The 23,494-nt window shown below is 46.9% G+C and overlaps 1 protein-coding gene across 2 annotated transcripts in view; it reads right to left on the bottom strand.

Moving 5' to 3' along the window:
* Window positions 1-3,875: 3,875 nt before the first annotated feature.
* Window positions 3,876-23,494, bottom strand: part of BCL11A (BCL11 transcription factor A) — a gene marked incomplete at its 3' end in the record, with an annotated part of 72,989 nt that continues 53,370 nt past the window's right edge. Inside the window, exons 3-4 of one of the 2 annotated variants that reach the window (XM_080616513.1) lie at window positions 11,728-13,455; window positions 3,876-3,967 (exon numbers count right to left, since the gene is read on the bottom strand). In XM_080616513.1, coding sequence (XP_080472639.1) covers window positions 3,876-3,967; window positions 11,728-13,455 — 1,820 coding nt within the window. Of the gene's footprint in view, window positions 3,968-11,428; window positions 13,456-23,494 lie in introns of those variants that run through there. The other variant, XM_080616512.1, reaches the window with a different exon arrangement.

The following is a 23,494-nucleotide window of genomic DNA, read 5'->3' as shown; positions in this document are numbered from 1 at the left end:
TCCAGTGAGATTAAGGAATAAGGGCCATATTTTGGGTTTGGGAGCCTTTTTTTGGTGTGTTCCACCCCTCCCCAGCTCCATCTTTTCTTGGGAATAATTAGTTGGACCTCTGTGGAAGGTGAATGTTAAAGAGGGTGACTTCCAGGGGAGAGGAGGTTCAGGGGGTATTGGGATGGAGGGGCAGCAAGGTTTTATAGACTTGAAGCATACAACTGGATGATGATGCCTAATCACACATGAAATGGTTAAATTGGGGGGGAAGCAGAGACTAAAAAAAGCAGCAAAGAGGCACCACTCTCATTCAGGGGGGTTGTTCAGATTGCTCCTCAATAGTAATTTATATTGGGATCACATGAAACATCACAGCAGAGCAGAGAGCCCTGAGGAGGCAGCTATGTTTAGCAGGTCCTCCACCTCACCACCAAAAACCTACAGGTAAATCTCACCCCTGGGTTTCACCAGCATCCAGGCAGCTCAAACACACTCAGCAACAGAAGAAACGAGATGCAAACCAAAAGTACAGGGTAAACAGCAGGGTTGGTAAAATAACCTCAGATAAGCCCAAGAAGGATGGTGCTTCCCTCTGCCTTCCCCTAGGGTTCAGTCACATTGCTGCCCACCAAGACCACGATGCTCCTGAGCCAGATGCTGCTACTGGTACCCAACACAAAGTAGGGGGTACCACTGGTATCCAACACAAAGCTTGGGTTGAAATGGAGCACAGAGGGTTGGGAATGTTGCTTAGAATCTCATCCACAAGTTTTTAGATCTGTTCTCAGATCCATTCTGGAAAGACCTTTCTCATCTTGCAAAAGCCCAAGGCCCAAATACATCATGAATCCGAAATGCATCTTATTTTGAAAGCAAAAATTTAAGTTAAACTTCACAAAAGACTTCACCTTTGCTGCATTTTAGGGTCACGAAAGTGTGCTTAGAAAGAAAATACAGCACAGTCAAATCGCCTTCAAGTCTGAAAGCAGCTTTGTCAACCCAAAAGAAAAATCAAAGCTAACCCAGCTAATTCCCAGGTATCTTGCTCATCTCAGCCCCTGGTCTGGAAAAGAAAGAGCCTTTCTTTTGTTTATTAAAAACTCCAAACTTTAGGAAGTTTGTTTTTTTTTTAAGACCAAACATAGTTCACTTTTTAACTCCAGCTTGCAGACTGATCCATTGGGAATACGCTAAAATACAAAATCCCTAGGGATACTGCCCCTCTTGCCCCAAAACCTCAGCAGCCAGACAAAAGAATCCTGACGACACCCCCAGTGAAAGCACACAGCATCCCAGGTTGCAGAAAGCAATGGAAACCCTCATAGCTCCATCAAAACCTTATTCTGGGGCTGCCCTGTCGCTTTGCAGACCCTGGAGCCTGTGAATAACAAGGAATAGGAGCCCCCAGCACTTACAAAGGGCTCACAGCACTCATTACATGTATTTGCAACTTTAAGGCAACACAAACCCTGCAGCTACTTTAAAGTCTTAAGAGTTGGGGGGGGTTAACACCTGTATTAAGTAAAAATCATACACGCTAAAGACTATCTCACTTTACCTTCAACACTTCAGGAAAGAACAAGTGTAACTTCCCCCCCACCTCTGTTTTTGCATTTAGCTGTCACTGCTTCCTTATCTTCTGCTTTTCCTGGGAGAAACACCTTCCTTGCACTCGCTGCTGGAGGAGAGATGGGCCACAGCCAGAGAAAGCAGAGCACAGCATATTCATTCCACCAGGCAGAGCATCAAAAGCATAATCAGCTATCCCAGAAGCCATCCATGAACTGAGCTTTGCCCATGCTCAGACAAAATGAGGGCAAAACCCCCTAAACCTGACCAGCACACTAAAAAACCCTTGTGTAAAGCAGCTTCCCAGCTGCCCTTCATTACAAGCACTACAGGCCTGCTGTAGATAGGTACCAGGTGATCCCTGGCTTGCAATGTAGAGAGAGCAGAGCAACCCCCTTTGCATTAATAGCTCCGTTAGCCCTGATCTGATGCAGCTGCCTGGTGCAGAGATACCCCGGGGCAGGAGCTGGGATGCCAGCAGCTAATGGGAGCTGCTAGCTCCTTACTGATGGTGTGTTTGTGATCAATAGGATCCTTAATGCAACGGGATTCACCCTTCCAAGGCTCAAAAAGCCCCTTATAAGCACACACAAAGGTGATAGCATAGGCTGGAATAGGAAGAACCTTCAAAAACATCTCCAAATGGTAAAAAATGTTTAGGATGTGTGAAAATTTTGGGCCTCGAGGACCAAATTGCCTTAAGAGAAGCAGCAATAGCTCCCTTTGGGACAAGCCAGGAGCCCAGGGAGATGGTGCATAGGCATGACTTGACCCTACACCTATATGTAGAGGTTGTTCTGCTGCCCACCATGGCCCCTGGCCAAGTTTAAGGTACCAAAGTGTCTGTGCTTGTGCTATTGCCCAGGCAACATGAGAACCACAGCCTGGGGTTTTGAAAAACAAAAGAGCAACCACCACCCATTGCAAAGGCAAACATCATATTCCCTATGGCTGTTTCACCAGGAGGCAGTCATCCTGACTGGGCGTCTTGCTTGGATTTCAAGAAAGGAGATGAATAAAACCAGAAGTGAGATTGAAGCTAACAGACAAAGCACATAAATCAGCCAGCCCCTCCTGTCCCATGCCTCAGCTCCATCCCACATCCCGACCAGTGACTCCGCTTGCTACCCAGCTGGTTTCTTTCACCAAATAAGGTCCATTCCCACTCGCCGGCACAGGCACAAGTAGCTACAGCCTATAAATCCCATCGGAGACAGCACACAAAGCACACACTTAACCCATCTTCTGTGCAGCAAAGCGCTTGGGCCCTGAACCAGCAAACTCCTTGGGTGGATGCTCAGCTCCGAGCAAGGGACGAGTGCCACTGGCAAGCGGGAAAGCTGTGCAAGGGCTGGAATGCTCAATGGGAGACATGGGGATGACAACCTGATGGCAGCTGCCCCTGGTACCCCAGCTCTGCATCTCTTGTCACCGACAGCATCTCGCCACCAGTTTGGCCTCACTACTCCTTGCACAGACACTAAGGGATGTTATAGATCCCACCAGCCCCGAAAGTACACAGTTTAACAGCAGGAATGTAACACGACAGCCAGCATTCATCAAGAGGAGGTGGGAGATGGAGGCGAGCCGGGACACCCCCAACTTCAGCATCACCAAACACCAACGGGGGTACAGCATGACTTGGGGTGACACAGCCCAAGGCCTGGTCTAGCTCTGTGAAACACGTCTGCCCACCGGAGCCCCACACACCAGCCCCAGCTTTCTCTCTGTAAACTCAGCACTTGGTTTTCCGCAGCTGATAACGCAATACAAAGTCATACCAGCCGCCTGGCCCTTGTTAGCATTAAAAATTAAAGACAGAGCAAACAAAACCTAAAGCTCCAACATTTATTATGGCAATATCCCACCCACCCACAGACCTGCACTGGGGTTTGCTTTATTTTTAATGCATCACATCAGACGTGCCTTCCAAGACACGGCACAGCACGGAGATAACCAACAGGCTGGGTTGTCCACGAGAGCAAGACAGTCTTTTCCGTGGGGAGAGGAGCAGGTTGAAACCATCGGTAAGCCCTTGACCTTGGTGGGTGGGTTTGCTTTTTTGTTTTGATTTTAGAAAATAACAAAAGAAACAAAGAAATAACCCAAAAAACCCCAAACCAACCCCAAAGAAGTGTCGTACTCTATTACAAAATATAAATACGATAGTCTTGCAGGCAGGAGGAGCCCGGGGAGCGCTGCCTTCGGACGGGGACTTCCAAGGCTGTCCCGTAGGGATGCGGTGAGCCAGCAGGACAGAGGCCACCTCCGGATGCTGAGATGCCGCCGGCCGCTCGCCCCAGCTTCACCTCCTTTCAGAACTTAAGTGCTCTTGGAGTTCCATCCGAAAACTGCCAGACGTCTGGGGCTCCCTGGGCGCTGCGCCAGCCGGGGGGGTACGCCGAACCTACAGAGAGCATGGGGACAGAGGAGAGAAAGGTGTGACATGGCCCTCGGTGAGAGGCATTCGCTTATTTTACTGCTTTGGTTTTGGTCTGTTCTGGTTCTTTAACAACTAGGACACCCAGCTGTGGCAAAGGGGCACGGCAGGATGGAGCCCTTCCTCCTCTCAGGCCACACGCTCGCATCCAGCATCGCTCGGCACCATGCAGGAACCACAGGGATCACTCAGGGAGAAAAGCCTCTGGGCTCTACTGAGATGCCCGAGCTGTGCCAGGAGCTCTGTTTGGGCAAGGACTGAGCCAGCCTATCTGCAAATTGCCACCTATTCTTTCCCAAAACCTCCAGGGCTTCCCACAACACCCACAGTCCATCCGGGTGCTAAAGACCCTCTTAAAGCCGTTGGTACTGTTAATACACCACGCGGCGGGTGGTTCATGGAGGACCTTCCCCAACTCTTTACATGTTGGATATTGCATGTAAAGCAATGTGCACGCTACAGCTGCAAAGCTCAAGCTGCAAAGTCCCAACCTGCACCCAGCAAAGCGTGCAGGCAACTCCAGCAGCATGGAATGGGGTGCTGGGACAGCAAATGTCCGCAGCTCTACTCACATGGAGAATGAGAGCGGCTGCAAGTCCCTGCTCAAAGCCCATCACCAAGCACTGCACTACCCCAAACAGCAGGCTAAGGGCTGCAGCAGTGTTGGCGACGCCAGCACATCATCAGCACACCCTCAAAATCCACCTCTGCATCCTGATCAGGGAATCAGCTCCTATGGGAATTGGTTTATTAACACTAGAGTGGTTGAGGGGCTACCAGTGAGCCTTGTATTAAGACTAAACAAGCAGCTCCTAGGCCAGATCTTCAGCGGGTGTAAACTGGAGTGAGTGTCTCCTCCAAAGTCAATAGCATGTGCCCAATTCCCACCCCAGGGAGGGCTTGCTGCTGATGATGCCTGTGCCCAACACGTTTCACACTGACATAAAAGCTGGATGAGACTTGCAAGGGAGCCAAGAGCACCAGGGCCACCCCTGCCACAAGCAGTACCAGCACACCACCACTGCAAACCATACATCCCATCAAGGGGCATGAAACCCAGGGGATCCCTGAGCCTCCTGCCCCATGCCTGGATCCCTGTGGCTTATTGAAACCAGCAGCCGAGGAGCAGCAGCTCTGCAGTGACTGGCAAAGAGCCCTCCAGGCAGTATCACTCTCCTGATCAATACTACAATTTGCCCATGCATCCGCCAAAAATGGGTTTCAACCTTGATAGGAGAGGGAAAAGAGAGGGAGGGAGCTAAAAGAGCAGCTGGTATCTCTTTTCTCTTTTGTACAACCTCTGCACTTAGATAAACCCCGAAACTGTATCTCGTCAGATACGCCAAAGCCTCCTGAATGTCAAGCAAAGACATGGTATCACTTATTCCTGTATTTATCTCAGCCCTTGGAAACACAATAAATGCGAAACATCTGTAGTCTAAATTCTGGATACTGGTTCAGCGCCTTCATTACATTAATCATTCAATTTGGAGGAGATTAAATACTAACAGCAAAGGGGGCTGTGCCATAACAACACATTCCTCCTCGAAAGCGGATGGGGTTGGAGGTTTTAACACTAGAGACACTGCTACCTGAGCATCACTCTCATTTAGAGACATCTTTGTGCACAGAGAGAAACAGGAAAGCTTCTAAGTGGGTCATGCCAAAGCAGCTCAAGATCCCATGATGGGGCTGATGGGGATACACGCCCCAACCCAACAAACCTCAATGGGTTTATCACGCCATTAACTCATTGCCAATGGCAGAAAAACATCATGGTAGTGAACTCTGCTTTGGTGTTGAGGTGACAGCGTGTTCTCATTCACAAGCTATGCTCTCAGTGGCCAGCCAGGGCTCTGACAACTTCCACATCAGGAGCTGCTTCTCCTGAAGCTCCTCCAAACCACCTCAGCCCCATGCGTGGCCACAGGGTGACACAGCACCCAGGGGGCTCATTTAGCTCGTTGAAACCTGCAAATTCAGCTCTCTGAAACCTGCAAATCAAATGCACCACTGCACAATACAGAAAGTAATGAATAGGTGTATGCTTTCCTCCCATTAAACCTTATAGCAGCACGTGGAGCCCAGATCTGCCTGGAGATGTCTGTACATATGATGACTTTATACGAAAAACACAGTTGTGGGGGTTTTGTACTAAAACATAGTAGAGAAAGGTAGTGGAATGACGACCGCCATAGGATAGACATGGGATGCAGCACCCGCTCCAAAAGACAGCCCAGCTACACTCAACCCCGGGCAGACCAGCCAACGCGAGTAGCCTAGACAACATCCCAACCATAGAGCGAACAACCAGCAATAAAAAAGTTTGAAAGAGAGGGAAAGACCGGATTCTGAATGGACATTTCATGGCATGGGATCAAAAGTTGTGCTGTTAAGGCAGCTGAAAAGCACTTCGCGCATCCCTGCGTACACCAGCACTGCGGGGATGGTCACTGCATCCATCCCCTTCACCTCAAGCCCACCACACTGGGGATCTGCCTCCTCTACGCTGTGCTATGGGTCCCTCTGGCAGTGCCTGCATCCGCGCTGGTCCAGCACAGCATCCGCTGGTACTGGCCTGGTGAAGGGCAGCGCAGGTCAGGAGCACTGCCAGTGTTTTCCCAGCCCGCCTGCATGCTCATCCCACTATTTGGACAACGCAACCTTCATTCCTCATATATGGGATTAAACCAGAGCTTTTTGCCTCCCTTAAAAAAGGAATAATATTTTTTCTTTAGATTATCTATTCCTGTGTTTTTTAAATCCCAAACTTCCCCTTCAAGAAGGCGCTGGGCAAAATACAGGCAACAAACGATGCCATCACGAGAAGACGACAGAACAACTGGAAGGTTTTACAGAAATCAAGGAAAAAAAAGGAAAAGGAAAAAAAATAAAAAGAAAAGTATTAAATCCATTACACTAGGAACAGCAAGAGACAATATCACAGCAGTACGTGCTTTAATAAAGTAAAGAGATGCTGCAACATGCAGTATTTGTCAAACTGACAACATATACAGACCCCTAAGGGAGGGATGGGGAGACCTGCGCTGGAGCCCGGATTTTAGAGACAATGCACATGAAATGTTTCATAAACCTGCGATTCCCACCAAAAGAAAAAAGCCCATGGGAGAAAGCAGGGGAGCTCCCAGCTCCAGCCTCCAGCCGGGAATGATGTCAGGAGCTTTGGGGTGCGATCCCGGAGCCGCGGTGTGTATCCCCCCCGAGAGAAATCAGCTCCTGCCCATGTACCCGTGTGCGCCGGTGCTGATTTCACCCCACAGCCCCAAAACCTTTAGGTTTAGGGATGGGGGAGTCCCGGGGGGGGGGGTGTAAGGCTACTTTGTGCTCACCTCTTCTGCCAAAGCACTGCCAAACTGGGGAGGGAAATCCCTGCTGCAGAAGCCAAAGATGCCGCCAGTTATCAGGTGGGGGGGTCACAACTTAGTCCTCAACTAAGGGAGGCAAAAACACCCCCCAAAACTACATGTCCAGACTGCGAACGCTTCCCACTGACAACTTAACTTGTTATAGCCCCAAAATCCTCTTCCTCAGCATAAAGGGGGTTTATCTAAGGGCAAGCTGGGCAGCGGGCGCTCCTCAGGGCTCGGAGCGCGCACCCCAAAACACCCCTGCCCGGGGACCTTGTCCTAGAGCCTGCCGCTGGGAGCCACCTACAGCGTGTGTCAAATGAGGACACCAGAAGCTGACAACTGTGTACTTTAAGGTTTTTTTTTTATTTTTTCAATAAAGGGACAAAATGGGTGTATGAACAGGATAATGCAGACAACTGCCAAAAAAACACAGACAGTGGTTTTTCCAATAGAACTTAACAAAGACCAGAAACAAATACAATAAAAAGCCAGGTTGTAATGACCTTTGGTCATCCAAATAATAATTAAAAAAAAAAAAAAAAAAACCAAAAAAAAACAAAAAAAGGAAAAAAAAAAAACACCAAAAAAACCCCAAAATAACCAAATCCCCCCCCCCAAAAAAAAAGATAACCCCCAAAGAAAAATAAAAGATCAAATTAAGTGCCTCTGTTTTGAACAGAGCACGTAAGCAATAATAAATAGTGACTCCCATAGTAAAAGATAAAATTTCAAGTTACGACAAACAGCTTTCATTACAGGAATAGAAAAGGCCAATAACAAAATATTCTGCATTGCCATTTACAAAAAAGTATTGACTCAAGCGGGCTTTCTCTTTAATATGCTTTGCATATGAAATTCTTTCCAATCTAAATATAAAGCACCATTTAGTTTTTGGCAATGAAAAAAACTGCAAAACGGTTTTTTCTCCTTTTTTTTTTTCTTTTCTTTTTTTTTTCTTTTTTAAGCTTTTTTTATTCTTTTTTTTTTTTTTAAGCTTTTTTTTTCTTTCTTTCTTTCTTTTTACTGCATATGAAGTTAAGATGCTGGAATGTCGGGTGATAGAAGGAAAGGGACATAAAGCACACTACAGAACAAACCAACGTTATTAGCTTGCAGTACTGCATACAGTATGGCAGCAGGAAAAAAGAACGCAAAAAAGATATGTACACCCCTCTGTGACGGCCAGCAGCGTGACATCTCCACAGCATTCCCCCAAAGAGCCATCATATGGCCTTGGATCTGTACAATGTCACACTTTTCTTCTTTTTTTTTTTTGTCTTTTTGTCTTTTTTTTTTTTGTCTTTTTTTTTGAAACATACAAATAATTTGCACTATATTATCCTGCCAAATTAAAAAAATATACTGTGGCAGCCTGTGGTTTTTGTTTTTTTCCACTACCAAAAAAGGTACATCGATACCTTTTAAGAGAACAAGCAACAGTTAAAAATACAAGCTTCAATATAAATACTATAGTGCCTACACTAGATGAACATTTAATTCAAATACCATTCTAGAAATACAGAAAAAAGAGACCATAAATGTGTTTTTAGCATAGGAATCAACATGAGTGTGCATTTTCCTATATTTAAGTACTATATAATCTTAAACCTTTCCCCAATGCATGTTTTTCTTTATACAACCTGAAGAGCTGTGTATATCCAAGGCATAGAATTTCCACTACCAAAATGAAGAACAAGTCTTGTACACCACCAAGACGATGAACCCTAAAATACAGTTTCCCCCTAAACATAATGAAGTGTTGTGATTTTTTTTTCCTTTTTCTCCTTAAAAAAATTTTCTTAACATTTATATTTAAAAAAAGGTTTTTGTGGGTTTTTTTCATCTTTTTTTTTTTTGTACAAAAAAAAAAACTGTAGGAGCCAAAGCAATCATTCATTTTATGGGAGTGTAGAGTCTGTTTCCATTCACAGCGCTGTAATGTCGCGTCCGAGAAGATAAGCTCATTAGTCAAGTAAATGGCTGGCAAAGTTTTGTGTTTTTTATGGGTTTTTCTTTCTTTTATGCTCATCAATGAGATCATGTTCGATTTTTTTATTGGGTTTTTTGTGGGGTCTTTTTTTTTTTTTTTTCAGCATTCTTGCAACTTTTCCCTTAAAGTATAGACCTGTAAACTGGGAAAATTGTACAGTGCACTTAATTGTCCTATCTGAGCAGTCTTAATTTTATACTCAACCTCTGTACCTTCGATTAAAGAAAAGATACAGACATCACAGGCAGAGTCAAGTGCTATTTGAACACCAACCGGGGCGGGCGCTAGCTTAAGAATAAAACAAGGAATCCTTTTCCACATCAACACAAACAGCACACAGAATATGGGAGGGAGGGAAGAAAGAAAAAGGACAACTTTTAAAGGAGCACAGACAGATACTGCTACTCTTTTGCTTATTATTTCTCTTTGTTTTAAATTCTCCATTACTTCTTCTGAGCATCACATTAAAGGCAAGTCTTAAAGAGTTCATAGTTAATCATCACTGTGTCGGTATTAGCTTATAACCTGTTCTAGTTTTTAAATGGCAAACAGTACCACATTGTGCTAATAAATCACAATATTTTATTTTACTTCTTTTTGCTCCTCTATCCGTTACACTCGGTAAAATATTATTGCCAGTCTTATTTTTATTCTTTATACGGTACACACGAGGTCTTAAAAGTTTATAATTTGATTGTCAGCTTTGACAACCAAGTGGCTCCGGATTTATTTGCTTCTGGTGCCAGAATCAATAAAAGATATTATTAAAAGTAAATATCTTCATCAAACGGATTTCCTTACTTGTGTATTTAATGGCATTGAAGGGCCTCTGCGCGTTTCACATTCTATTTAATCATCGATGGGGAGGGGAAGATAAAAGTTTGGGCCTGGGGGGAGGAAAGGTCCTGTATCTTGTTTTAAGCTCTCTCCAGGAGCGAAGAGGGATTTTAGACTGGTACGATCAGTTCTGCTTTAAAAGATAATAATAATTACAATAATAATAATAAAAGGCGGGGGGAGAATGATGATTAACTAGGACTGAGCGGGTCATTTCTTTCTCTTCCTTAAAGTTTTCTCTTTCCTCTTCGTTCTTAGGTAGCCGGCATTGTAAGAGCCACGAGACGGGGCTCGCACGCTCGGTGGGAGACGAGCTACGCGTGGAGGACGAGCAGAGAGGAGCCATCGGCATCGGCCGCGACAGATCCAAGGCACTCACATTATTTGTATGTGTGTGTGTGTGTGTATTATGTGTGGTTTAAAACCAAACACTAACAGAAATCTACCTCTTTCTGACTGGTGGCAGTCGGTTACTTTCCAATTCAAGGCCTTTTTCCTTTTGTCTAATGGGTATACTCCAATCGGTGGGTTTATTCCTTTTTTAAGACAGCAAATCTAGCTAACGCAACGCTTCTTCGGTGCTATCGCTCCTGTCCGTAGAGGGTTACCCAAAGCGTGGTTTCCTTCGCACGTCACAAAACAAAACTGTACATGATATGTATTACAGGATGTATGCAGCATGGTCGGTTTTGTTTGCTCTCGGGTTTGGTTTTGTTTTGCCTTTTTTTTTTCCTTTTCTCCTCTTTTTTTTTTTTTCTCTTTCTTTCTTTCTTTCTTTCTTTCTTTTCCCGAACGGAACTGGAAACAGCGACGTGTTTGCTCAGCAACTAATCAGGGACAATTTAAAAACAGCCATAACATACCATACATGCTGTCTAATCCACAAAAAAAAAACCGAAAAGAAGAAGAAAAAAGAAGAAACAAACCAAAACAAACAAAAAAAAAAAGAACCCAAAACAAACCAAACCAAAAAATAAGAAAAAAAAAACAACCCCAACATACACAACATGTAAATTATTGCACAAGAGAAAGGCTCAAAGTTTGCGTCAAATGCAATAGTATTGCCCCGATACAGATCATGCATTCAAACGGTGAGAACAAAAAGAAAATAAACAGGGTGTGCTGGTGACAAGCACTTTCCAAATATCCTTAGCTTTCCATGGTTTCCATCACAAGGGACTAGAAAAACCTCTACGGGGATGCAGGGAAGGGATGGGGGTGAATGGGGGGGGGGGGTTAACGAATATACCTCTATTCAGTTTTTATCTCGTTATTCAAGACTCGATCACTGTGCCATTTTTTCATGTGTTTCTCCAGGGTACTGTACACGCTAAAAGGCATCTTACAAATCTCGCATTTGTAAACGTCCTTTCCCACCTGCCCGTGTGTTTTCATGTGCCGGGTGAGCTTGCTACTCTGGGCGCAGGCGTAGTTGCAAAGCTCACACTTATACGGCCTCTCGCCCGTGTGGCTCCGTCTGTGGACGGTGAGATTACTACAGTTCTTGAAGACCTTCCCACAGTACTCACAAGTGTCGCTGCGTCTGCCCTCTTTTGAGCTGGGCCTCCCAGGGCCCGGGCCACTAATATGGGGGGTGCTCCCTCCGCTTCCCGTGCCGCTGCGGCCTGAGATCCCTCCGTCCAGCTCGCCCGGCGGCGTGGAGAAGCGCAGGCTGCCGTTCTCCGAGGAGTGCTCGGAGGAGGAGGCGAAGGGCGATTGTCGGGAGTCGCCGAAGCTGAGGAAGGGGTCTTTCAGCTGCCGGGAGGCGGCGTAGCCTGCCAGCCATTGGGAATAAACGTTCTCGGTGTTGGGCATGGCAGCGGCCGGCAGGTCGAACTCCTTCTCCAGCTTGATGCGTTTGGAGAAGGGGCTCAAGGAGCTGGGGCTACCCAGCAGCAGCTTTTTGGACAAGCCTCCCGAGGCGGATTCCCCCGGGGAGCAGCCCCGGCCGTTCACTGCCCCTTCGTCGATGCGGTCGGACTCGCCGGCCACCGAGTCTTCGTCGCAAGTGTCCCTGTGCACCTCGGGCTCGGGGAGGTGGCCCCGCTTGTGTTTCTCCCCCAGGACCTGGTGGAAGGCCTCGCTGAAGTGCTGCATGGAGCTCAAGACCATGCCCTGCATGACGTCCGGCATCGACCGACCCTCCTCGCCGGCCCGAGAGTTGTTCTCGTGGTGGCGGGCTGCCTCCAAGCTCATCCCAAAGCCGTAGTCCGGCCGGTCGCTCTCGTTCAAGTCCTCCTCCTCTTCCTCCTCTTCCTCCTCCTCCTCCTCCTCCTCTTCCTCCTCTTCCTCATCCCCATTCTCAGGGATCATGTTGGGGTCGTTCTCGCTCTTGAACTTGGCCACCACAGACTTGAGGGCGCTGCTGGCGCTGCCCACCAGGTCGCTGGTGCCCGGCTCAGGGGAGCTGGCGGTGGAGAGCCCATCGTCCGACTTCACCGTCATAGGGGATGACTTGTGCATGTGGGTCTTCATGTGGCGCTTCAGCTTGCTGGCCTGCGTGCAGGCATGGTCGCAGAGGTTGCACTTGTAGGGCTTCTCCCCGGTGTGGCTCCGGCGGTGGACCACCAGGTTGCTCTGAAACTTGAAGGTCTTCCCGCAGAACTCGCAGGACTTGGACTTCATGGGCGGCTGGGAAGGAGGAGGAGCAGACTGCAGAGGAGGAAGGGGCGGCGTGGCCAGGAATGGGGGCTTGCTGCCGGGCTGGAAGGGCTGCAGCAACCTTTGCATAGGGCTGGGCCGGCTCGGGGACAAGGGTGGGCTGGAGGTGTTGCCAGCCAGCTCCCGCAGCCTCCGGGAGAAATCCATAGCGGGGGGCTCCATCGCCATGGGGTTCAGTCGCAGCACCCTGTCAAAGGCACTAGGGTGATGGGTGGCCAGAGCCATTTCTTCCGCACCCAGGCGCTCAATGCGATGCGGATCCAAATGGTGCCTCGGGGGAGGGCTAAAGAGGGGCGGTGTGGGTGGGAAGCGCCCTTCTCCCAGCCCTGACGCCTCCCTCGAGACCGAGCCGGGTATTCTGAGCAGGTTAAAAGGGTTATTGTCTGCAATGTGAATCCCGTGGAGAGGTGGCTGGGAAGGGCACTCTGCACCTAGTCCTGTTGGGATACCAACCCGTGGCGTCAGTGGGCTGCCGTGCTCGCTTTCTAGGTAGATCCGTAAGCCGTGCGTGTTCTGTGCGTGCTGCAAGAGGAACCAGGCGCTGTTGAAAGGCTGTTTACAAGTCGTACACGTGTAGCTGCTGGGCTCGTCTTTACCTGCAAAATAACACAACAAGCAGCGTCAATCTTCGGCCATGCACCGGCAGATGAGAGCTGTCTCCCTGCCTAAGCTGCTCTCCTTTGGGATGCTCAGCTGGGAGCTGGGGAAGAGACATCCCAGCTTAGGCACAGGAAGGGGACAGGGGGACATGAGGGGTGTGATGGGGAGGTACAAAACCCACCCCACCTCTTCCCACTGTCCCCAGCCCTGGGTTCAGAACTGAACCCCAGCAGGTAACTGCAGCAAAACAAGATATAAATAATAAGCGATGGTAAAGTCAATGGATGCCAGAGGCTGCTAGTATTTAAACTGAATAAGATAGATAAATAAATACAAATCTTCTTAAAAGCACTCAGGAAAGCCACGTACATCAGTTCAAAGCAGCAACGCAACGCAACCCAACTGCTGGCAAGCTGGGCATCACCGCATTAGCTTCCTGCTTATGAGACTAATGATAAGTACAAAACCGGACAGTACCTCCTGCTCTTTAGCAGAGATTCAACTCTGGGGCAAATAAAGAGAAAAAAGGGGAAAAAGTTAAATAAAAACATAGCATGGGATGGGGAAAGGGGAAGGCAGAGAGAGCAGCAGCTCCGCCAGGGAAAGAGCTGGAGGGTGGCCAGGAGGCCTGGCCGAGCGCCCTGCCCGAGCCACATTATTTCTCTCGCACTGAAAAGAAGCTGAGGACGGTAAATGCCACTTTGGCAAGTACGAAGCTAACTCTATTTCATGATAATTTATTTTTGGAGATAACACGGACATTATAGAAGAGCAACCAACTAATAAATAACTAAACAAAAAGCCAGCTAATAATGACAGCAGAAAGCAGCCCCTTCTAATATATGGCAAAACAAGGGGGGGTGAGTAAGTTTTTGAGGGCTGCCCACAAGAAAGGGGTCATGTGAGATATGGCAAAGGTGAGAGTGCTTTTATCGATGGCTATGATTTGGTAAATAATTCACTTCCACCCCCCTATGGATGTTCTGCTAAATGCTGGTAAACTGGAGCTATGAGGATAGAAATTCATTCCCAGCCCTGTCCAGCAGTTCATGTAGAGCTGCTCTTTAGTGATATCTGGAAAAAGAAACATGATCTTGAGGTTTGTTGAGGAATAAACCAGAAGCCCTCAAAGAGCATCAGTGCTTGGGGTGATAACTGCCTGCACCACATACTCCTGCTCTGACCCAACAGTTATATTACGAGCGCCTGGCTCCGTAGGCACCACTCCTGGGTAAAGCTCTTCATGTGATGGCACTAAGAGCTGCCACTGCTAGGTTTCCCCTATTTGCCTAATATGAAGGAAATGAAAAGAAAAAGCCAAATGTGGAAGATCTGGAAAGAAAACATTGCTTTATCTGCGCTCATCTTGTTTCCCATCTCACTTGGGAGGAGAGGAAGAAAAGCTTCCTATGGGCATTTTCATTCTCCAGCGAGCTGAGCAATGATTTGGGGATACAAGAGGCCTCGTTGCAGCTTTCCTCCCTGCTTCCCAGCCCTGTGGTTACTCTACGTCTGGCCTGAGAAGCTGAATCAGGCGAGTAAAAAGAGACTCAATCATCTAAAGCAGGCATTTAACACTTTAATCACTTGAAAAGCCCTTGGAATAATATTTAACGTTTCATCCTGAAAGCAGCGTCGGAATAAAATGCACTGCGGTGTTTAGGATGTGCCAGGCGTGTGAGTGCAGATAAATACTTAAATCTGCTGAAATGAGAGGGAAATTCAATTGGACTTTCACATTCCTATGCTCATTTGTGAGCTCGGGGAAAAAAAAAATCTTCAATGGGGAAATTTCATCTTGCTTCACCATAATGAAGTGGAAGTTTTTAACACCACGGTGGGAGCTAACAATGTAACGCTGCCTTGCCTCTCTACCTTATAGATCAGGTCAGAGAAAATAGCATTTTATCTTCTAATGAGGATACAACATCAAGCGTTCGCTACCACATTTTAGTATTCCCATCAACTAGATATTCTAGATCATAAGGGCAGCTCGTGTAATCATAATGTCAATGAGAAGGGCTGTTACGACTGAGACTAAAGATTACATGGAAAAAGCTGCTTTGAAACTGGTAATTATTACCAGTCCACTAATAGCAAATGATGCATTACAGTTTCACCGTATAATCTGTATTTCACTCAGCTCCTGCCAGTACGACCTTATTATATTACAGCACTCACAAATTCTAAATTCCTAAACTACAGTCATCAATAAATGTGTTACTCGCCATAATTTGCGAAATTACTTTGTTCATAACATCTTCGACTGTTACAAAGACTGGAATTGATTTCCTGCATGGCAAAATTAGGGCTACATTGATTTAGTGGAGTGTAAAATGTAATATTATTCTTCATGTGCTTGCCTGAAAAACAAGTTTTCCATTCACCATCCGCGTTTAGTAATCAAGAGAATAATTTAAATTCGAAATGTTTATGTACAAAACTTCCCCTATAAACAACCCAGCATCTCCAAGGGAGCAACGTGAAACCAGGCAATAAAATCAAAGCAGCGAAACAGTTAAAATCCAGCAGCCATTTGCCTCCACCTCCTGCTTTGAAGAGACACGATTTCTAATTTGTCTATTAGTGCTTGATTAATTATGAAGGCTATTGACTGACCATATCACCACCTAGAGATACGTTCCAGTCTGATGCAGCCTTGCCAAACTGCAAGAATTATGGCACTAATCCATGCGTTGCCCGCCAGCAATGAGACAGGTCCTTAGACCGCTGCAGCAATCCCTGGATTTGGAGGGGAACTCCCCTTTTCCTTCCTCCCATCCCACCAATATGTTTTATGGTGCAGCGTTTGGGTCCCCCCAAAAGCCAGGCAGGATCATAGGACCCAAAGGCTGTGGATGCACTGATGTCTCCAAGCTATGGGTCTTTACATCCACACGCGTTTCCCAGCTAAAGCATCTGTGCAAGAGCACAAGCACAACAGGGAAATGCAGTAGCTGGTGCTGACCAAGGACAGAGCTGGAGAAGGTCCCATGGGGCTCTGTACCTCACTGTCCACTGGGGCAATGCGGTGGGATGTGTTATCCAAAGCAGCACTGTGATGCCATCGGGATTTCCAAGAGGACAGCAGGGAGGCTGAACCAGCCCTCCTTGGCCACCAGCAGCGCAGCTGGAGCTCATATCCTCAACTACTTTGCATCAAGGAATTTAAGGTCAAAAGGGATCCCCAGCTCTCATTCTCTAACCTTTCCTGCAATACATCTTTCTCAGTTGTCTTAAGCCATGGCCAACAAGATATCTTTGGGTAAAGCATGACCTCCTCCAGCCTGCAAATTGTCTTTAGGGCAATGCACGAAATTCCAATGAAAACCATTCAAACCGGCTCAGAAGACAAGGAGAGGACCCACTGCTTGCACTACAGTCCATCCTCACAGCTAACCACACTCAAGACAGGTACTGGAGTCCACCTGAATTCCTCTGGCTTCAACCTCTACCCATTCTCCTTTTCTATGGAGGGTTTCTTTTGGGGTTGATACATTGAAAAGCCCTCTGGTACACAATGTGGCCTTCCCTGCACTCCAAGAATATTTGTGCACCCAGAAACCAAGGCACACTTCTAAATTTAGTCATTTTTACAACCCAAAGCCACCTCTCCATCCTCCTCCACTACTCAAGCCTTTCTCACCCCAGCATCATGCTGGGAAGGGGTTGGTTTTCCTTGATGCCTCCATCACCTCCATCAGAGCTGCTGCCTTCTGGGGTACCGCACCTCAGCTCTGTAAGCAAGGACCCAATTCCATTCTTCTATCCAAGGACCAGAGCAAGCTATACCCAACCATGCTCTCAACCATCTCTGAATCACCCATCCTAGCGATACCGCCCAGTGCTCGGTCTTCCTACACACAGTGTCACACAGCGCCACGTCCAACGCCTTGCACAGTCTATTTCATCTACATTTATCAACCAAAGTTGTCATCTGGAAGAATGAAATCAGGTTTATTTGACAAGATCTATATTTCATAAATCTAAGTTGAGTGGCATGAATTATATTTCTATCCTTTAATTCTTTATCAATTCCATCTTATATAGGCTCTTCAATTATTCTTCCCAGTAGAGATAAGCAAAGTGTTGCCAACTCTCCCCCGCTTACCCCAATGAGCTCTTGACAGCATTTTCCCAGTCCATAAGCTTTACTAAAAACCAGCATTCACATACCAATTCTTCAGGGATTTTGGGGTGCAAGTTGTCAGGGCTTTTTCATTTAAAAATATTTATTTCCACTGCATCTTGTATAACATCCTCCTTGGCAACTAATTATAGAATCAGCTAGGTCGGAAAAGAACTTTAAGATCATCATAAGCTCGAAAAAGCTTCATCAGCCACCTATGATACAAAAAACAGAACACTGCTGCTTTCCAACTCTACAGCAGAAATATCCATTGCAAACTTCTACCTTATTGCTTCTTCCATGCATCACTTCAAGGGTTTCTCTTTCCTCCAGGACCCTGAGAAGCTCTCCTCCCCATCAGCGCTGGGCACAAGTTTTCCTTGGCCTCTCCTGGCCGGTTCTCTACTCACAATGATTTCTCACTGCCATTGATTGCTATCTCTTTTCCATTTTTTAATTGTCATCTATTGATTTTTTGAATATCTAATTGCTGTTCTCATCTCACCACTGGAGCGGGTGAAGCAGGCTTTGGATTTGGGCCAGAGCTGCCCTCTCCTTCCTGGACAGCTCATCATCTCTTTACAAATAGCTTCCAATTACCATTCACATTTTTGTGTCTACATTTTTCCTCCCAGTCAATTTTACTGCTCATTTGCTTCATATTTGGGAAATTACCCCTATAGGAGAATTACACGGGGATACCATGTACCAAATACAAACATGGGGCCAATATGAAACCTGACCAGTCTCATGCAGTGAAGCCTCACCCACCATTACGTATTTATTCCTTTCCTACACCCCAGCCAGCAAAGGACTAATGACAGGGCACAGCATTTCACCACAACACAAATGTTTAGTGTCTCTGAAGTCACTGGCTCCTGCCTAAGAAATAAAAGCAGCAGAATAGCTCTCATGCCCCAAAAGAAGTGATTTAACCAGTGACACACGAGTGACAGATTTAACTTCTGATCTGAAAAATGTCAACAAATGAGTGGGACGGATATTGGCATTTGAGTCCCTTTAAGGGCAGTTGGCACAATTAGTCAGTAAAATATGAAGAGATGGCTGCTCTCAGCGTTAAGGGGCTTTTCTGATATTTAAATATACCCTGGCTCCTGTTTTCTGCACTCACAGATACACCCAGCACGCTAAAAGTAAGAGTCGATGCAAGCCAACATCTCCAGGCACAATATAGCTGGCTCTGAGCAAGACCCACAGCCATGTCCACAGCCACCAGCAGCAAAGCCAGACAAGATGCTGGGGAGGAGACCAGCTGGGAGGAGAAGCTGTCAGCTAGATGCCACTGCTGGGAGGGGGAAAGTGAAAGAATCACAAAAGGATTTCTGGAGCTAGGCATGCAAGTTCAGGCACTGCCAAGTGAGTAATGGAATAATCTGCATGCGGGTGCCAATGTGCTTTGGAAGAGCTCCCTTCGTTTCTCAAAAGTCAGGGCTGGATACAGGAAAGCTGCTCGCCGGACACACCAGCGCTTGACAGAAGAACAATGCTTGAAACACCACGTGCAGCATCCTCTCAGTGACCCTGTCCGAAACAGGCAGCAAGATGTTGCTTGGGAAGGACCACCAGCTTATGGAGTAAGATGTTAATGTAACGAGCATTGTACCATAGGGCATTGTACAGGCTGCATACAAACATGCACTATTAGAGACACCCCAGTTTTCCCAGTGTTTTCCCAAACAAAACGGCGGCGTAAACACTGCCTTCGTGCCAATGGAATTTCCAAGGATTTTATTCACAGCTGCAGATTTACTCCCTCGGAGAAATCCCTGTGCCAGAGAAATCTCCAAGCAGACCAGGATGTGGTCCTCACTGCCCTAGCGGTCCAGCCCTTGTTCTCAGCGGCATCCCTCCACAAGCCAGCATCACCAGCCTTGGTGGCTTAGCTCCTGCTTTCTCCACCTTCCCAAAAAACCCAGATGTGTAAGCAAAGCCAAGGTGTCTTTACTGGGCTACCCGCACCTACAGGGAACATTCACACCTTCTGCTATCAAACAGCAAAGAACAGAAGTTAAGAGCAACTCAAACAGCAACCTGAAGCAAGCATCCCCCCTCTCTTCTGCTCACCACCAAACAATTATCAGAAGAACACCCTGAGCCAAACACAGGAACTTCTTTATTCAGCTTTAATATCAACTGCTTGATTTTTGGACTGATAAATTTGGAGTTGATATGGTATTTAATGGGGGGGAGGGAGAAAAAAAATGGAGTTAATTGTTACCACTTGTACTTGATTCAGTTCTTCTCCATCTGGCTTGTCAAATATCTCTCTTTTTTCCCTTCCTCTCTCTTTTGGAAATCTGTACTGTTTGAAATCTCTCTCAACTGAAAACTAGAGAACTGAAACAGTTGGGACACAGGAAGCATCACAAGGCCAGGAGATAAGTGGGTCCACTCCACGTCTGCAGCAGCCCACTTCTCCCTTGGTAAGAAATAGCTGCTTTGTCGTGACTCACCTTTTCCTGGTAGTCGGCAGCATCAGTTTAGACAGGAAACTGTAACTGTCCAAACATATATTCTCCTTCTTGCACTAATTCTTCCTCCTGATTCTCCAGATTGCAAAAGGCATGTTGTTAACCTGGTCCATCATTAACCGTTTGTAAGTAGCTGTTAGCACTGTTAGCATCAGCGCTGTCGCTGCTGTTGTCATAATTATTACAATACTAATAAATAACAGCAGTAGCTGCATTTCTGTACAACAGGGTACTTTCTCTCTAATCTTTTCTCTTTATCACTAGATGAACCAGATTCAGAAACACTGAAAAAGGAAAATGCCCCCCCAAACTCTCTAGGAAGTGATGCAGCATTGCTTGTGAAATGAGAAGCACCACTGATGCTGTGCATCTGAAAAACGACATGCTGCAAATCAGGTCCTTGCTGTTTATGAACAGGCCTAATGATGAGTCCTGGGACTGGCTTAGTTGTGAAAATGTCTAAAACCTAGAAGACGTTTCGCCTTGTGGGACTCTCAGCACCCCATTCACCGCCTTTCCGAGCCTTTCCTTATCTACTTTTACCAATAAGACTTATTGATATCCCTGAAAACAATTATTCTTCCAGCAAATTCAAACTCCCTGAAATAATGTTAACAAAACTGGCATAATATTTCCTAAACCATGTATCAATATTGCTGTTTTTAATTACACCTCTCTTTAAAAGCCCCTCATTTAAAGAAGAACCACGCCAAAATGCCACACCATGAACCAAACTTCAAGGAGAAACCCAAGCAACAGCAATAATAAAAACAACTGCACAGCTGGCACTGCCTTGCCATTCAAAGATTTAGACTGGAATAAGGAACTGCAAGAATTCACCTTTTTCTCTCCCAAAGCCAAATTTTCATTGATTTGAGCAACCCAACCTACCTAGTAGAAGGTGTTCCAGCGGGTTGGAACTGGATGATCTTTAAGGTCCCTTCCAACCCAAACAAGTCTATGATTCCACACAACAGCAGGATTTTGGGACTGAGGAAAGAGTGAGAGGGAAAAGATGGAAACAGGGAGGCCAGTTCCTTCCTGCAGAGGAGCAACGTGCAGCATCCCTTGGTGTGGGATGCAGTCAGGAGCGGGAAAGGCTCCATGAACAGCCCAACAGCCAGGCTGCCCTGGGGCGCATCTGGCCCTTGCAGAAGTGCCAACTTCATCCATGACCAGTTTGGTTGTAACCTCACCATATTTTGTGTATTTACTCATTCAGAACCAACCCCATCTCACCTAATTCCCCCCACCAAAAGAGTATCTCATTACCAAAAGCAACAAACTGGATGGTTGGCTGGAGCCTCGGCACGGAGGTGCAGGATGCTGGGGTCCTGCTGGAGCACGCCAGCACTGCCAGGAGTACGAGCCCGACCTCAACGTCTGCCACCATTTTGGAAGGCGATTACGATTTGGCCACCAAGAAAACTTGCTCTGAGCTCCAATTTGGCAAGTGAAGGATGAGGCTGCGACTGATTCTGTGCTTTTTTAAAACTTCAGGGGGGTGGAAATCTGTCGTGTCTTGATTAGTGAGGAACAGAAGAAAACTACAGTCGGAAAACAACGCCGTGAGTGGAATTCAGCTTGGAAGGAACGAAACCCTTCAAGCAAAGAAGACCTGATCACACACATGTATGCTATACCCTAATGCCCAGGGATGGGAAACGGAGGCGATGCAGACTGCAGCATCACATGGGTGGTAGCTCAATAACTTCCAACACTGGCAGCAGGACCTGAAGGTCCTCCCCGTAGGAGGAACTCCTCACTGATACCATCTCATTCCTCTAAAAATATCATTAGCAAAGTAGCCAACATCCCAGACACGCAGTGATGAATGTAAATGAACGGACTCCAACAGAAGTGACACTGCTGGGATGAGACCTCCTAAATCACCTCCTCTGGACCTACCTGAGTGTCCCCTGCTGGATGGTCCACCTGGACTGCAACTCACCAAGGACCAAACCTCATCTAAGCCCTGCCGCAAATAAAGCATCAAAGCCCTTCCAAGTCTAACCTGATATCCAGCAAACCATAGTCCGTAATAGCCCAAATGCTCCAACAGTCCATAATTATACATTCACCCAGTGGCTGCTGGGGACAATCAAGTCAAGAATTCACTTTTTAAATGCAATGTTGTAATTATACAGCTACAAAGAACTTTCAAATTACCTTATTCACCCTCATACACCTATGTGAGGAATTGTTTCCTTTTCTACTGTGTTATTCCTGGCCGGCAGCACCTTAAGAAAAGGCAGAGTGCACTTCAAAAACCTTCTTGCAATGGAAGAAAGGAGATGCTCTAATGACATCTCAGGCCATCCCTGCTGGCGTGGGGTGTGATGCGACACAAGACCCCAGAACCTTGGCAGAGACCATCGATGGGATTTGTATCTGGTTTGCATCCCAGATCCAGCATTGCTCAGCCTTGAAGCCAGAGTGTGCGCTGTGGACACTGCTCCGCAATGCACAAACACATCCCTACACACAGAGACTCTCAGATGCAACGCCAGGATGCTGCTTTCCTGGGAAGAGCCACTACTGTTTCGAGACCTGATTAGCGCTGCGGGACCTCTCTGGAGGATGTGGCAGCTCTACCGCACGGGGCTTGCCTGGAGAGACTGAAGCACAATGGCATTGAGAGGGCTGTGAGCCTTCTCCTAGTGGGAAATCAGGGGCTGGCACCTTCCCACCATGGCTCACCAGCAGGCACGAAGCAGCTCTGGCACCGCTGGGCCATCAAGTCTCCTCATCACCTATGGCTTTGCTTTATGTTGCTGCAGTTTGCACGTTAGCATCTCTATTGGACGTGCCCAGCTCTGTAAAGCACATGCATTCAAACCATGGCCTTGCAGAGATGTGGTGGTCCCTGCCAGCCCGTCCTTGGCCCTTCTCAACAGCCAGGTCCCTTCTCCATCCCACAGCAGCCCTGCTCCCACCAGTGCCTTGGGCAGGGTGCCAGCGAAACCAAAACCCTCCAGCTCTCAGCCAAATGATGGGCTTGGGAACACGCACGAAGAGGGACTCTCCTTAAAAGCCCTATTCCACCTTTTCCTTCCCCAAATGGATCCTCTTCACTCTCCTCTTTCCCAGCCTTCCCCTTTGGCCTGCTTTCCTCTCCCTTTCAAATTAATGGTATTTAGCCAGCAGCAAACCATCCTGACAAAGTGGGTCAGGGGACCCATAGGTCCCCCAAATGACACCTCCGCTTGCAAATCATCTGCTATGAAGGCAAAGGTTTATTCTGTCCCTGAGCAAGTTCAATGTCACCATGGAGTTGCAAGCACAGCAAGTGCTGAACCAGATCCTACAAGGTTTAGTTTCATAACTTGCACAAGCAAGTATTAGTCGAATCAATAATATATATTTTTCCCCCTCCCTGCTTTGCAAATGGGACCAAAAGGTGTCGTAAAGTTG

The sequence above is a fragment of the Psittacula echo genome (assembly GCF_963264785.1).
Source record: "Psittacula echo genome assembly, chromosome: 4".
Classification (NCBI taxonomy): domain Eukaryota; kingdom Metazoa; phylum Chordata; class Aves; order Psittaciformes; family Psittacidae; genus Psittacula; species Psittacula echo.
The sequence above is the reverse complement of the archived record's forward strand: the minus strand, read 5'-3'. Positions and strand labels throughout refer to the sequence as shown.